This window comes from Anser cygnoides, chromosome 26 (genome assembly GCF_040182565.1).
Source record: "Anser cygnoides isolate HZ-2024a breed goose chromosome 26, Taihu_goose_T2T_genome, whole genome shotgun sequence".
NCBI classification, from domain to species: Eukaryota; Metazoa; Chordata; class Aves; order Anseriformes; family Anatidae; genus Anser; species Anser cygnoides.
The window spans coordinates 4,689,020-4,704,019 of NC_089898.1; the positions used below are offsets into that span (position 1 = coordinate 4,689,020).

General features: G+C 68.7%; 2 protein-coding genes across 4 annotated transcripts; one reads left to right on the plus strand and one right to left on the minus strand.

Annotated features, from left to right (window-relative positions):
• The first annotated feature begins 877 nt into the window (after positions 1-877).
• On the plus strand, positions 878-5,488 carry CAPG (capping actin protein, gelsolin like). 3 transcript variants are annotated; one of them, XR_010826625.1, is made up of 11 exons: positions 881-1,159; positions 1,710-1,780; positions 1,848-2,020; positions 2,096-2,250; positions 2,746-2,913; positions 3,738-3,887; positions 3,963-4,052; positions 4,573-4,705; positions 4,785-4,873; positions 4,950-5,131; positions 5,188-5,488. XR_010826625.1 is itself a non-coding variant. In XM_066983292.1 (10 exons), exons 2-10 carry the CDS (start codon positions 1,758-1,760, stop codon positions 5,013-5,015), a joined length of 1,047 nt encoding a protein of 348 aa, XP_066839393.1. In that variant the 5' UTR covers positions 881-1,159; positions 1,710-1,757; the 3' UTR covers positions 5,016-5,488. The 3 variants fall into 3 exon arrangements, 2 of the variants coding, with proteins under 2 accessions (XP_066839394.1, XP_066839393.1); XM_066983292.1 differs by having other exon boundaries at positions 4,950-5,488; XM_066983293.1 differs by lacking the exon at positions 3,963-4,052 and having other exon boundaries at positions 878-1,159; positions 4,950-5,488.
• A 701-nt stretch (positions 5,489-6,189) lies between these two features.
• Positions 6,190-12,890, minus strand: DBNL (drebrin like). Its single transcript, XM_066983294.1, has 14 exons — positions 12,698-12,890; positions 12,064-12,119; positions 11,372-11,484; positions 11,072-11,146; positions 10,820-10,966; positions 10,592-10,669; positions 10,346-10,497; positions 10,044-10,092; positions 9,820-9,894; positions 9,617-9,719; positions 8,801-8,902; positions 7,824-7,918; positions 7,312-7,417; positions 6,190-6,917 (listed from the first exon to the last, which is right to left on the minus strand). The coding sequence occupies exons 1-14, from the start codon at positions 12,886-12,888 to the stop codon at positions 6,778-6,780; spliced, it is 1,482 nt and encodes a 493-aa protein (XP_066839395.1). The 5' UTR covers positions 12,889-12,890; the 3' UTR covers positions 6,190-6,777.
• Between the last annotated feature and the right edge of the window lie 2,110 nt (positions 12,891-15,000).

The following is a 15,000-nucleotide window of genomic DNA, read 5'->3' on the forward strand; positions in this document are numbered from 1 at the left end:
GCCCAGCACCGCGCCAGGCCCCGGCAGGATCCCGCAGGCTCCCCGGGCCCCGCGGTGGCCGGGCTGGGCCACGTGGCCGGGCTGAGCCCCGCGCTCAGCACACGTGTGGCCCCCGGCCCGGCCGTGAGTCACCGACCAGACACGCTGCGGCGGGGGCGGCTGGGGGGGGGGGGGGGCTGCCCTGCGGCAACCAGTGCTGCCCAGTGCCGCCCAGTGCCTCCCAGTGCCGCCCAGTGCTTCCCAGTACCGCCCCACTCCGGTGCAGCACCCCTCCCCATTAAGCTCCCCGCGCCATGCAGCTCCCAGTACCCCCCCATGCAGACCCCCCCGCTCCCCCATATCGCCCTCCCAGTGCAGCCCCCATGTAGCCCCTCTCCCAGTACAGCCCCCATTACGCTCCTCCAGTTCCCAGTACAGCCCCCTGTGCAGCTCCCAGTACAGCCCCCCCCCAGTTCTCAGTACAGCCCCTCCTAGTACACCCCCCCAGTACAACCTCCCCCCCCCAGTTCCCAGTACAGCTCCCAGTGCAACTCACTCCAGTACAGTCCCCTGTGCAGCTCCCAGTACCCCACCTCCCCCCCCCCCCAGTTCCCATTACAGCTCCCCCAGTACAGCCCCCAGTGCAGTTCCCAGTACAATCTCTCCCGTACGGCACCCCCCCCCCCCCCAGCTTCCCAGCACAGCCCCTCCCAGTACACCCCTCAGTTTCCAGTACAACCCCTCCAGTATAGCCCCCTGTGCAGCTCCCAGTACCCCCCACAGTTCCCACTACAGCCCCTCCCAGTACAGCCCCTCCCAGTACAGCCCCTCCCAGTACACCCCCCAGTTCCCAGTACAGCCCCTCCCAGTCCATCCCCCCCTTCCCAGTACAGCCCCCCCAGACCAGCCCCAGCAGGAGCAGGGGGCCGGGACCCCCGTGGGGACAACGGGTGACAGCGACCCCCCCGTCGGGGGTCCCCGCGCCAGCGGCATCAGCAGGGCCCCGGGGGGGGGACACGCGGGGACAGGCCCGGCCCCCCCCCGCCGTCCCCACCCTTTCCTGCCGCCTGAGTCACCGCCACCCGGCCCCGGCTTCCGGGTGTCCCGCGGCTCGTGGGGTGTCCGTGGGGTGTCCGTGGGGTGTCCGTCTGTCCGTCGGGGCAGCTGTCCGTCCGCCCAGGTGTCCGCCTGTCGGGGGGGGTCCGTCCGTCTGTCCGTCTGTCCGGGGGGGGGGGGAAGGGGGGGGGCGGTGTCTTTTGGGGTGCCCGCAGGCAAGGTGTGTGCCCATGGGGATGTCCGTCTGTCTGTCTGTCTGTCCGTCCATCTGTCTGTCCGTCCGTCCGTCCCTGGGGGCTCCCTGCCCGTCTGTCTGCTGGGGTGTCTGTCTGTCCTCCCAGGTGTCCGTCCGTCCATCTGTCGGGGTGTGCCCGCCTTCCCCACCTGTCTGTCTGTCTGTCCGTCCAGCTGTGCGTCGAGGCACATCTGTCTATCGGGCTGTCCGTCTGTCTGTCCTCCTGGGCGTCCACTCACTGGGGCGTCCGTCTGTCCATCGGGGCGCCCAACAACCCATTGGGGTGCCCAGCTGTCTGTCGGGAGGGAGGGGTTGTCTGTCCATCCTTCTGGCTGTCTGTCCATCCATCCACCTGTTGGGGTGCCCACCGCTCCTTCTGGCTGTCCGCCTGCCCTCCCGTCTGTCCGTCTGTCCATCGCCGCGTCCCCTCTCCCCGCAGGACCACCCGCTCTCAGACCACCGCTCTCCCCGCCGCCTCCCCGCCACCATGTACACGGCGCTCCCCAAAAGGTACCGACCCCCCGAAAAAAACCCCACTCCCCCTCCAAACCCCCCCTGACACCCCCCCTCCCCGCAGCGGCTCCCCCTTCGGCCCCGTGCCCACCCGCCCGGGGCTGCACATCTGGCGGGTAGAGAAGCTGCGCCCGGTGCCAGTGCCGGAGGCCTCTTGGGGCACCTTTTTTTCGGGGGACGCCTACCTGGTGCTGCACCTGGGGCCCGAGGAGCGAGCCCACCTGCACCTCTGGATCGGTGAGCACGGGGTTGGGGGGGGGGGCAATATGTGTGGGGGGGGTCCCGCTGAGCCGCCCCCGCTCCCCGCCGCAGGCCGGGAGGCGTCGCGGGACGAGCAGGGCGCCTGCGCCCTCCTCTGCACCCAGCTGAACGCGGCGCTGGGCGAGCGCCCCGTCACCCACCGCGAGGTGCAGGGCAACGAGTCCGATGAGTTCATGGAGTACTTCCCCCGCGGCGTCACCTACCAGGTACGGGCTTCGGGAGCCCGAGGGTGCCAGGGGGGTGCTGGGCATCCCCGGTGGGTGCTGGGCGTCCCAAATGGGTGCTGGGCATCCCCAGTAGGTGCTGTGCATCTCTAATGGGTGCTGAGCATCCCAAATGGGTGCTTGGGCAACTCTGGTGGGTGTTTGGGCTTCCCAAATGGGTGCTGTGCATCCGTGGTGGGTGTGCAGGATGCCCCCAAGCCCCCAGCATCCCCCCACCCCGCTTGCTCCCCACCGAGCACGTGGTGTCCCTGCTGGGTGCTGCCCACCCCCAGCGCTCAGCATCACCCCTGCGTGCTCAGAACCTCCTCTGAGGCCCTCAACATCCCTACCATGGGGCTCAGCATCCTCTCCGGATGCCCAGTCTCCGTGCTGGGTGCTCAGCACCCCCCCTAGGTGCTCAGCACCCCCCACGGGTGCTGGCCACCCCTTCCCAGCGGTCGGTGTCCCTGCCGGGCGCTCAGCACCCTGTGCCGGCAGGAGGGCGGCGTGGATTCAGCCTTCAGGTCTGTGCGCCCCAGCGCTGGCCCCGGCCCCGTGCGCCGGCTCTACCAGGTGAAGGGCAGGAAGAAAATCCGGGCAACCGAGCGGGACCTGAGCTGGGCCAGCTTCAACACCGGTGACTGCTTCGTCCTCGATCTGGGTGAGGTGGGTGGCCCCGGCCCCGCCGGCCCCCAGACCCTTCCCGCTTGGTGCAAGTGCCCCGTGTCCCTCTGGGTGTCCGTATGTCCTTGGGGGCCATCAGCCCATTGGGGTGTCTCCCCATCCATAGCGGTGTGTCTGTGTGTCCTGGGTCACAGGACACACCCGTTGGGGTGTCTGTTTGTCCTGATCAGTCTGTTGGGTTGTCCACCTGTCCTTCTGGGTGTCCGTCTGCTGGGGCATCTGTCTATCCATAGGGGTGTCTGTCTGACCTTCTGGGTGTCCATCTGTCTGTAGGTTTCCATCTGGTTATTTTTCTGGGTGTCTACCTCTCCTGGGTGGCCATATCTGTCTGTCCTGAACATCAGTCTGTGGGGTTATCCACCTGACCTTCTGGGTGTCCATCTGTTGGGGTATCTGTCTGTCCTCACCATCAGTCTGCCGGGTTGTTCCTCTGTCCTTCTGGGCATCCATTGGGGCATCTTGTCTACCCGTAGGGCTGTCTGTCCATCCTTGTGGACATCCATCCACCCATCAGGGCATCTGTTTATCCATACGAGCGTCTGTCTGTCCGTCTGTCCTTCTGAGCATCAGTCTGCTGGGTTGTTCCTCTGTCCTGGGCATCCATTAGGGCATCTCATCTATCTATAGGGCTGTCTGTCCGTCCATCCATCCATCCATCCATCCACCCATCAGAGTATCAGTTTATCCATATAGGTGTCTGTCTGTCCCTCTGCGTGTCCATCTGTCGGGGTGTCCCCTTGCCTAGCGGTGGCCACCGGGCTGGTGCGGGCCAGCCCCGCCACCGCCATCCCTCTCCGTGTCCCCAGGCCATCTTCACCTGGTGCGGGGCCCGCTGCAACGTCCTGGAGCGCAGCAGGGCCCAGGAGCTGGCGGCGGCCATCCGGGACGGCGAGCGGGGCGGCAAGGCCCGCCTGGAGGTGGTGGTGGACGGCGAGGAGCCACCGGAGATGCTGCAGGTGGGTGCCCGTGGGACGCGAGGGGACGCGGGTGGCCCTGCCGGGGCTCTGTCATGCCGTGTTTTCGCCCCGCAGGTGCTGGGCCCCAAGCCCAGCTTGCAGGAGGGCAGCCCCGAGGAGGACGCGGTGGCCGACCAGAGCGCGGGGACGGCCGTCCTCTACAAGGCAAGGCCACCATGGCCCGGGGCGAGGGGCTGGGCACGGCCTGGGGACGCTGTGGTGGCCCCAAGGGGACGTGGGCTGGTGGCAAGCAAGAGGGACCTGAGGGCATGGCCGCGTGTGGCGCCAGGGGAGGGTTGGATCGGGCGTCAGGAGGAATTTCTTCATGGGGAGGGCGGTCGAGCTTTGGAAGGGGCTGCGGGGGGAGTGGTGGGGTCCCTGCAGGTATCTGGGAGCTGTGGACGTGGCACTAGGGGACACGGGACAGTGATGGGGCTCAGGTCAGGTTGGTGAGCTCGAAGGTCTTCTCCACACCAGGTGACCCCACGAACCTCTGGGCACAGCTGGGACATACTGTGGTGGCCATGGGGCCGGGCAAGGCTGGGGTGGCCCCTTTAGGGGGGGGACACAGGGCTGGGCATGGCCAAGGGACGCTGTGGTGGTGGCAAGGGGCACAGGGCCACACAGAGGGACACTGGGGTGGCCTGGTGGTGACACCACGGCAGTGACACCCCGGCCACCGCAGGTGTCGGACGCGACGGGGCGCATGGACCTGACGGAGGTGGCCAGGAGCAGCCCCTTCAGCCAGAGCCTGCTCTGCCCCGATGACTGCTTCGTGCTGGACACGGGCGCCGGGGGGAAGGTCTACGTGTGGAAAGGTGCCTGGGGACGGGGACGGGGACGGGGACAGGGCAGGGGACAGGTCCCCCCCTCCAAGGCTGACGTCTCCATCCGCAGGGCGCAAAGCCAACGAGCAGGAGCGCCAGGCGGCTCTCAGCGTGGCCGAGGAGACCATCGCCCGCATGGGCTACTCGCCCCGCACGCAGGTTGGCACGGGAGGGCTGGGGGGTGCCACGGTGATGTCCCCTCGTCCCACATCCCCACCGTGTCCCCGTCCCGCAGGTGGAGATCCTGCCGCAGGGCTGCGAGACGCCCCTCTTCAAGCAGTTCTTCGCCAACTGGAAGTGAGGGGAGGGCACCATGGGGCCAGGACGTGCCCCTGCCACCCCCGGGCCATTTCCAAGCCCAGGCCACCCCTGTGCCATCCCCCAGCCCCTGCTACCTCCAAGGCCATGCCGTCCCCATGCCACCCCCGTGCCACTTCTGTGCCCCCTCCATCTCCATGCCCAAGCCACCCCCGTGCCATCCCCATGCCCCCTCCATCTCCACCCCGGTGCCGTTGCGGTCACCCCATCCCCACGGCGCTGCCACCCCCGTGCTGTCCCCAAGCCCATTTTGTCCCCGTGCCCACGCCTGTCCCGTCACCCCCCTCCCCACCCGCTCTGCTGCTGTACCTCTGCCACCTCCACCCTGCCCCGTGCCCTCACGTCACCGCCGTGCCCACGCCACGTCCCCGTGCCACCCCCGTGCCCCGTCGCTGCCATGCTCACGTGCCGCCCCCCTCCTGCACCCGTGCCTGGCGAATAAAGGCCCGATGCTGAGCCCCGTGTCCCACCGCCAGCCTGGGGGGCAGGAAGATGTGGGGCTGGGGACAGCAGGGGGTGATGGTGGCCACGGCAAGGTGGCCCTGACACCCTAGGGCCTGGCAGCACCCATGGGTGCTGAGGTGACAGGGAGGCAAAGGGGCTGCGGGGGCACCCCCTCAAGGTCCCCTCACCCTGGTGTCCCCACACCCTGCTATCCCCGTGTCCCCTGCATCCCCCTCGCCCTCAGTGTCCCCAGGTCCCCAAAATGCCCCTATAGTGCCTTACGCACCCGGACCCCCCCACTGCTCACTCCGGCTGCGGTCTCTTGGCTGCTCTTCTCAGCAAACCTCCCTCCCTCGTTAGACTCATCGCCAGAACCAATACTAATTACCCACCTAGTTATCCCTGCCCTCACCCCCTGGCGCACGAACCCGCTCGGCGCAGCGCGGCCGCAGCTTCAGACCCATTGCGAAACCGGCACTGAGCCCCACGCCCAGCTCAGCTTCCCCTTATTAAAGGTTTCTCATTGGCGCTGGCGGCTGGCATTAAAAACCCATGCCCTCTGCCAGCCCTGTGCCAAAACACCGCCATTTCACCCCAAATCATGCTGAAAAGCCTTCCAATGTAGGAGTGGGGATTAACCACAGGACGCGGGGTTAGGGGAGCGCAGAGCGGGGACCCTGATGGTGGCGCAGAGCAGCAGGGGCACGGCCGGGTCCTGTGCAGCCGTCACCAAAGAAAAGCCCTTTTATTGACCGGGGGGGGGGGCACGAGCGGCCCCAGCATTGCTAAAACCCGTCGTAAAACCCGTCGCGTCCTTCTGTTCCAAAAGCAACACCAGGGAAAGGAGCTGGAGGCGACCGAGAGGAAGGCGGCAGCCGGACCGGGCTCTTCCTTGTTCACAGTGAATGGGGCACGCAGGGGGGAGCCCTCGCTCACAGCTTTTGCTAAAAACCCCCACTTTGGCCTCGTTTGATCTCCTCCCCAGCTGGAAAGCCGAGCGCTGGCTGCAGCTCTGGGCTCCCTGCGAGGGGTCGGACCGCACGAGATGCCAGAAGGAAGGGGAGCCCGCGGGGCAGGCGGCTGCTCCGCGCCGGGACGGAGCCGTGGGGCTTCTGCCAGTGCCCCCGGGGGGGCATTTATGGGGGCTCCAGGGTCGGGGGTCTCGGGGCCATGGCACGTCACTCAGAGAGAAGGAAGAAAGGCAGGAAGGAAGGAAGGAAAGCCACGCGCTGCTTGGAAGAACCAGGCTGGAGCCGAGCGCTCCCGGGGGGCCGGGAGCTGCCGTGGCCCCCGCCGCCCCCTTACTCGATCAGTTCCACGTAGTTGGCGGGGAACATGCCGAAGTGGCCGTCGGGGCCGTAGCCCCGCCACCAGCCCTCGTCGATCATCTCGATGTTGGTGATGATGTTCTCAGGGTCAAACGAGATCTCAGTGTCGTCAGCTGGAAGGAGACGGAGGGGGGGTGAGTGAGGAACAGCCCGGACCCCCGGGGCTGCCCCGAGCCCCCCGCCCGCCTCGGGTGTCCCTCCTTCGGTGCTGGGGATCCAGCTGCTGGCACGGCCAGGGCTGGAGGGAGCCAGGGCGGCTCAGACGTTACAAAACACAAATATCCAGGCAAAGCTGGCTCCGGGACAGGAGGGAGGACAGCAAGAAACAGATTTTAGGAAATAAAAGGGAGGGAGGGCATCGTCCCCCTTCACTTGCTTTCCCAGCTCTGCAGGGGGTGGGAGCTGCTCCCTGTCGGCCCTGCTGCGGATGCCGCAGCGCGATGGGCAATGCCCTGCCCAGCTCTGGGCCCCGCGCCCCCCATTTCGGAGGAGCCCCCCAGCCTGTACCCGCTTGGTAGTCGTAGAGAGCCCGGGCACACAGCCCCTTCCCTGCCAGGTCCGGCGTCTGCTGGTACTCGGCCGGGTAGTCGTACTTAGCCCCATCAGCGTGGTCCTTCGGGAGGGAGAAAAGGGTGTTAACGATGCTGTGCCTCGTTAGGCGGAGCCAGGCTCTGGGGCACGGGGTCTGCCCCGGTGCAGGATGCAGCCAGTGAGCAGCGTCCCCCCAGCACAATTGTTTGCTGGATATGGCCACGTCCAGAACACTCCCCTCCAGCTAAAGAGAGGAAACCGAGCATCCACCACATCTGCAAAGGAAGTGCTGCAGCGTGACACAACCCCGCTAGTACACAGCGGAGAATCTGACGCAGCCTGCCGAGAACAGCCGGCCTTGCCTGGCCCTGCTGCTTTGCGATGTGCAAGCAGGAGGAGGAGGTGTAGGGGATAAAAAGCCCCGAGGGCACCAGCGGGGCTCGGACCCACGGGGATGCTCGGGGTGCATCCCGTCCGTGCCACCCAACCTGAGGGGGCTCCTCGTAGATGGCCGAGGCGTCCGGCGGCTCCTCGTACACATCGGCCTCGTCCGCAGGGGGCTCCGGGGCGCTCGAGTTGTACCCTGCAAGGGGAACGTGTGTCACCAACCCGCTCCCTGCTCCCCCCTGCCGCCGTCCCCGAGGTCCCTGCTGCAGGGAAGGGGCTGAGCGAGCACAAACCCCGCAAGGGGGAAAAGCGTGGGGCTGGGGAGCCCTAAAAAGGATGAGACGCGGCATTTCCGATGGGGAACGGAGTGAGCTTGCCCGAGATTCATCATTTCCTAAAATACCAGCGACGCAAATAGCCAGGCTCTGCTGCTTGCGGCGAGCGGCGGGGAAGGGCCGGCGCCGAGACCTTGGCCAAGAGCAGCATCTAGTGGTGACCGCAGCCGGCCCCGGCCGCCCGCACAGCGGCCCCGGGGAAAGGCTCAGCGTGGATGGCGAAGCCCTGGCCGGAGGCTGAACGCCAGCATTCAGCCCGGAGGTCACAGGACCGCGGGGTGATGGGGGCTGGGGGCACCTCCGGGCCCCTCTGGTGCCACCCGGCTCCAGCAGGGCCACCCAGAGCCCTGCGCCACGTCCAGCCGGGTGCGAAGGCTCCGAGGAGGAGGCTCCGGCACCTCCCTGGGGACCTGTGCCAGGGCTCCGGCACCCGCCCGGCACGGCCGCGCTTCGTGCTGCTCACGGGGAGCCTCCCGGGCTCCAGTTTGTGCCCAGCGCCGCTGGGCCTGGCACTGGGCACCGCTGGAAGGAGCCCGGCTCCATCCCCTCCGCTCCCCATCCTCCCCCTTGGCTTCAGCATCACCCTCAGACCTCGAGCCAAAGCCAAACCCTGCCTGCTCTCTGCCGAGGCGCAGGAAGATGGGGACAAGGCAGAAACCGAGCAGAACCCGCTGCCAGCTCCGGGGACGCTTCGGAGAGGCGCGGCAAGAAGCTGTGCTCGGCCCGTCCGCGAAGGCACGCACCTGCAGCGGGCACCGGCGATGCTGGCGGCGTCTCCCGCGCCGGGGGACCGGGGCTCGGCACCGCGTTCGCCTCCCTCTGCAGGAAGGGGCTGCGCAATTTGCCTGGAAAAGGAGATGGAGGTGCTGGAGGAAGGGGCTCAGGTACCCCTCGCTCGCCATCTGCCTGCCACCGGGCTCGCCTCCCCCGGCAGGATTTTCCAGCTCCGGTCCCTCTTGCAAAAAACGAGTTTGTCGACTGGTTACAGCAGCGCCGCAGCCGAGCGAACAAGAAACCAGCCCCGACGTCGTGTCGGGGAAGCGGAGCAGCTCCGAGGCCGGCAGCGCCGGCTCCCCGGGGATTTTCCTGCCGCTCTTATCTCGCCCATCGGTGCCTCCGAGCGCAAACAAGCACGGGGCCGCGCCACCAAGGTGCGCTCGCGCTCCTTCCGCAAAACCGGGGAACATGAGTTACTCCGGACTAATTCGAGTCGTTCTCTGGGGGCTGGGCTGCTGGGGGGGGGATATTGGCCTGGGCACATCACGTGTTTGCAGCGGCTTCCTCGGCTGCAGCCCCAGCTTCGGTTTTCACAACTTCCTGGCTCCTGCCCCGCGGAGCGGCTCGGTCTCGTCGGCTGCGCTCGAGCGCGTGAGCAGCCGGGCGGGACGGCAGGCAGCCAGGCCGGGTTCCTTTCCGGCATTAGTACGTCTCATTAAAAAAAATACAAAGAAATCTAAAGCTTCCCGGGTACAGTGGGGTACAGCGGATACGGCAGTCTCGGGTGTTAACGCTTCCCCCCCGCCCCCGGGAGCCCCCCGGTGCCCACTGCCACGTCCCACCTGGCTGGGCAGCAGCTGCTGTGTCCCCGGGTGCCGACCTCTCCCTCTGCTTGAAGATGTCGCGGGGGTTCACCGGCCTCTGAGCGATCAGCGACGCTGCCTCCTGCACGGGAACCAGGGGTTAAGCAGGGGCCGGAGGGGCTGGAAGGGGCAGAGGGGCCGGGAGCAGCCCCCCAGCGCGGGTCTCCCCCAGCAAAGCGCACCTGGGCTTTCTCCACCGACTCGCTCCTCCTGAAGCCTCTCCGCTGCTCGGCCTCCTGCTCCTCCGCCTGCTCCTTCTGCGGCACAAGAGGGGTCGGTGACATGGAGCCACCCCCCCAGGGACCGCAGAAATGGGGGCAAGGAGGGGTGGCAGAGGGAGAACAGGGGGGACACCCCCTGGATTCGGCACCCCGAGACCCTCAGAGAGCCCGGTGCCGAGGCTCACCCGCTGCTGCTGCTCCCTGTCCCTCCTCTCCGCCTCCTGCTGCAGCCTCCTGCGGTGACAGAGGGTGACAAAAGGACAGCTAAGCACCACGGCCACGCGGGGACGGGGACAGCACAGCGGGAGCTGCCCCAGGGAGCTGGGGAAGGCTCTGCCCACGGGGAGCGATGCTCGGAGCCTCCCCAGCCCCGGGGAGAGCAGACACACGGCCGGCGTCGGACACACGGCCGGAGGGTTCTCTCCACACCTCCCGTTGTGTCACGGGAGCGCGAGCCGGGGACACGTCACGGCCGCCAGGGACTCACTTCTGGGCCTCGATTTCGTTGGAGCGGGCTTTGTATCTCTGCTCCCGCCCCGCCGCCTCCTGCAGCTCCCGCTCCCGCCGCTCGCGCTCCAGCCGCTGCCGTTCCTCCTCCGCCCGCCTCTTCTCCTCCAGCCGCCGGTTCTCCTCGTCTTTCTGCCGGGACACGCGCACGGGTCGGCTCCACAGCCCCCCAGCCCCAGAGCTTGGCATCGGCGAGCAGAGAGCAGCCCGGCTGCCCGGCACTCACCTCGGCTTTGGCCCAGAAATTGTCTTTATTCACCCTCTTGATTTCAGACATCGCGTTCGTCTTCTGGTAGACAGAGCCCTGCAGGGCAGCAGAGCGTGGTGGGGCTGAGCAAAGCCCCCGAGCTCCCCCAAAAAACACTCTGAGCTCTGTCCAGCCCCATGCCCGGCACATCACGGCGCCGCAGGACAGCCGTAAGGTGGTCTCGGGCGTCTCCTAACACCAACTCACCACGGGAGCCTGGGGTCCGGCGTCCTGGAAGCGGCTGCTCTCCTTGTGGAAGCTGTAGTTGGCCCCCGAGGCTTTGGCCACCTTCTCCATGATGAGCTCGGGCTCCACGTCCTCCTCGGCGCGCGCGTTGATGGTGACGTGCGCGCCCTGCGCGGGGACAGCCCCGGCTTAGGGGGGTGGCCTCGAGGTGACATCCTCGGGGACCACCCCGTGGCAGGAGAAGGGTTGGGGGGCACTGGGAGCCCGCCGGACCTTCAGGAAGCCGGCGACGGTGCTGACGTGGTTGGCGCAGGCTCCTTTCCGCACGTCGTTGACACCTTCGCCTGTCTGCAAGGGAAACCATTGGCACCCGCTTACCGGGGGGGTCCCAGCCCACGGGGGTCTCTCCAGCAGCAGCACCTTGAATCTGGGATGGAAAACTGTCCCCAAGTGCCATTTGGGGACCGCGGTGCTGCCTGGCTGCAGGGCACCTGCTGGTTTTTTTGGCCACCGGGCGTTTTTTGGCACCGGGGGAGGTCCCCAACGTGTGTCCCGGTCCCCGTCCCCACTCACCCAGTTGACGAGGACGTATTTGGGCAGGCCGGAGTTGGGGTCCTTCACCCTGCAGAAGGCGTACATCACCTTCCCGCTGTTGAGCTCCTCCACCATCTCCTCCAGGCCCCCGTCTGCGCCAGGAGAGGAGCGGGGTTGGGGCTTGCCAGGGGACGCCGGCACCTCCTGCCTGGCCCCGCAGCCCCCCCCAGCAGGGAATCACCCGAAAACCCCGCTCTCATCCCCAAAACCGAGCCCACCAGCGAGGATCCCTCCTGCTTTGAGCCCAGCAAAGCAGAAAAGGGGCTGACGCTCACTGGTGGCAGCCTGCTCAGACCAGAGCTCTCCTTCCTCGCCGCTATGAAATATTGATGGCCCAGCAAAAAGGCATCGGATGCTCCGCGGGAGGGGACGCGCGGGACCTCCGACCCGCACCCAAAAGTCCCCGGTGCCAGCCCTAAACCCTGCCCCCCCCCTCCCCGAGCTCTGCGTGCCCCCTGCACGAAGGGCAGGCGGGATGCTGGGGCGGCGGAGCAGGAAGGAAAGGGCCGCTGGATGCAAATCCGCCGGGCAGGGATGGGCGGCACCGGCACCGCCAGGCTCCGGCGTGGGAACCCACAGCCGGGCCCAAGGAGGGGGGGGGGGGGGGGGGGCAGGGGGCAGAGCCTGGCGCCCACTTCCCTGTTCCCGGGGGGGCCGTGCCCCGCGCTCACCCCCGCAGCCGGCCACGCGCAGGTCGTTGCTGTTGCCTTCATAGGTGAACAGGGCCCTGCGGGACAGCCGGGGGGGGGTGACCCACAGCCCCCCCACCCCGACCCCTGTGCAACCCCCATCCCCTCCAGCCTCCACCCCTGCCCCCCCCAGTCCCCAGCCCCCCTATACCCTCACCTATGGGTACCCCACCCCCTGCCCCCCCCCAGCACCCGCCCAGCCCCAACCCGCTGCACCCCCTACATCCCCCAGCACCCTCAAACCCTCCCCCCCGGGATACCCCCACCCCACCCCCCCATGCACCCCCAGCCCCCCCAAACCCCTACCTATGGGTACCCCACCCCCCCATGCACCCCCCAGCCCCAACCCCAATCCCCCCCAACCCCCATCCCCTCATTCCCCACCCCCCAGAACCCCCTCCTCCCCCTCCCCCCACCCCCCTCCCATACCCCCCGTGCACCCCCCAATTTCCCCCCCCCCCCACCCCCAGAGCCCCCTCCCCACCCCCCACTTTCACTTTCACTTCCCGCCCCCTCCCCCCCACTTCCCCCCTCCCCCCGTTTCCCCCCCCAGCCCCTCCCCCGCCCCCTCCCCTCCCCATATCCCGGTGCCCCCCCCTCGCCCCCCCGCGCCCACCAGTCGGTGGGGCTCCCCGCCGCCACCACCCTCCCGTAGGCCTCCTGCAGCGCCCGCCCGTTCTTGCTGAGGTTCAGCGCCATGGCAGCGCCCGCTCCCGGCCCGCCCCGCGCCGCGCCGACGAGGCCACGCCCCCTCTCCGGTGGCCACGCCCCTCGCCACGCCCCCAGGGACCGACGCCCCGCCCCCATTGGGCGACGCCCCCGCCCCGCCCTCGGGCAGAAAGGCCACGCCCCCTGGGTCACGCCCCCTTCTGGAGAGCCCCGCCCCTCTGCGCATCGCCCCGCCCCTCTGGACATAGCCCCGCCCCTCTGGACATAGCCCCGCCCCCCGAGCATCGCCCCGCCCCCTCGCTCCACCAAGCCCCGCCCCTCTGCGTCTAGCCCCGCCCCCTCCGAGCTTCGCCCCGCCCCCGCCCCCCCCCCCAGCCCCCCTCCCGCCCCGTCCCGTTTTGGGGCGTTTTGGGGCGATTTCGGGTTCATTTTTTTCCCCCCCGGTTTCCGTGTCTATGTGCCCCCCACCCCCCACCCTGTGCCCGGCACCCCCCCCCCGGCTGCCCCGGGGCCGTTCGGAGATCGCCCCCCAACCCATGGGGGCCTCCCGGGGGGGGGGGGCTGCAGGTGTCCCCCCCCGGGACTGCGGGACCGGGGACACCTGGGGACCCCTGGGGACAGCGGGACCCCTGGGGACAGGGGGACCCCCAGGCACCACGGGGCACCCGGACCCCCCGGGACCCCCCCGGACCCCCCCATTCGCCACAGGACCCCCAGCAGCCACAGGACTCCTGGGCTCCCCCCCTGGGGCCCTCCAGACACCCTGGGGACCCCGGGGACCCCGGCCGCCGTGGGACCCCTGGGACACCCCAGGGCCCCCAGGACACCCCAGGACCCTTGGACGCCCCAGACCCCATGGATGCTCCGGGACCCCTTGGGGAACGTGGGACCCATGGGACCCCCGTCAAGCACGGGACCCCTGGGACACCCCAGGACACCCCGGGACCCCTGGATGCCCCAGGACCCCTTGGACGCCCTGAGACACCCCAGGACCTGTGGGTGCCCCAGGACCCTGACACCCTGGGACCCCCAGTCACCCTGGGACCCCCAGTCACCATGGGACCCCTGGGCACCCCAGGACCCCCTGGACACCCCGGGACTCCTCGGTGCCCCAGGACCCCTGGGTGCCCCAAGCCCCCTTGGACACCCTGCCCCCCCCCGCCACTATGGGATCCCTGGGACACCCCAGGACCCTTGGGCACCCTGAGAGACCCCAGGACCCTCGGGACACCCCAGGACCCCCGGACCCCCCCACCCCACCACCAAGCTACCCCCGCGCCCCCCTGCATGGCAGGTGCCGGGATGGCGGGATGGACGTGGGTGCAAGCACCCATGGGTGCCTCCTCCCCACCGCCCTCGTGCACGGGCTGCTGTCACCACGGGGGGGGACACGGGGGGGGGACAACATCGACGTCCCCACCCCAAAACCTGGCAGCAGAAATCACGGCAGGGGGGGGGCTAAATCCCCTGCGTGCGGGGAGCTGCCCCCAGACCCTACAGATCTGTGGGGTTCGGGCGCATCCCGGGGGGACCCCGCACCCGGCGCGGGCGCTGCCAGCTGTGCGCGGCGCCGTAACGAGTTGTTAATTAAAAGCAGGGGCAATCAAACCTCTGGGGGGGCTGCGCGGGGAGGGCCGCCCCGACACCCGGCAGCTGCTCCCTGCGAGCCGCGGGCGGGGGGCTCGGGGTCACCGCCGGTTCGGGGGCACAAAGGGCTTTTCAGCCTTCCCGTGCCGTATTTCGGGGGAAGCCACTGAAGGACCTTTGTGGTGTGGCACCGGGGGGGGGGGGGGGCTGGGGGCAGGCGGGCGGCTTCGTGCCCCGCTGGGGTCGGTTCGGCGACGTGGGGTGGCCCCGAGGGACAGGGACTGAAGTAAAAGGGGTTTTCTGCGGGGTCCTGCCCTGCAGGGTGGTCCTGGAGCTGTGTGGGAACCCCGATCCCTGCCCGGGGTGGGGTGGGACGGGGAATCCTCCCTGAGCACCCCACTGCCATGGGGACAGCCTGGTGGGACGGGGACAGCCTGGTGGAATGGGGACACCTTGGGGGGACGGGAACACCCTGGTGGGATGGGGACACGTTGGTGGGATGGGGAATGGGGGCACCCTGGTGGGATGGGGACAGCCTGGTGGGACGGGGACACCTTGATGGGATGGGGACACCCCGGTGGGACGCGGACACATTGGTGGGATGGGGACAGCCTGCTGGGATGGGGAATGGGGACACCCTGGAGGGATGGGGACACTCTGATG

What these genes read in the sequence shown, in the direction of transcription:
- CAPG (XM_066983292.1), top strand. Translation starts at nt 1,758, where the DNA reads ATGTACACGGCGCTCCCCAAAAG. An exon ending in AGCCACCGGAGATGCTGCAG is followed by an intron (nt 3,888 to 3,962) that starts GTGGGTGCCCGT and finishes TTCGCCCCGCAG; the next exon opens with GTGCTGGGCCCCAAGCCCAG. An exon ending in GAAGGTCTACGTGTGGAAAG is followed by an intron (nt 4,706 to 4,784) that starts GTGCCTGGGGAC and finishes CTCCATCCGCAG; the next exon opens with GGCGCAAAGCCAACGAGCAG.
- DBNL (XM_066983294.1), bottom strand. Translation starts at nt 12,888, where the DNA reads ATGGGGGCGGGGCGTCGGTCCCTGGGGGCGTGGCGAGGGGCGTGGCCA. An exon ending in GCGGGGAGCCCCACCGACTG is followed by an intron (nt 12,120 to 12,697) that starts GTGGGCGCGGGG and finishes GCTGTCCCGCAG; the next exon opens with GGCCCTGTTCACCTATGAAG. An exon ending in ATTTCTGGGCCAAAGCCGAG is followed by an intron (nt 10,498 to 10,591) that starts GTGAGTGCCGGG and finishes GTGTCCCGGCAG; the next exon opens with AAAGACGAGGAGAACCGGCG.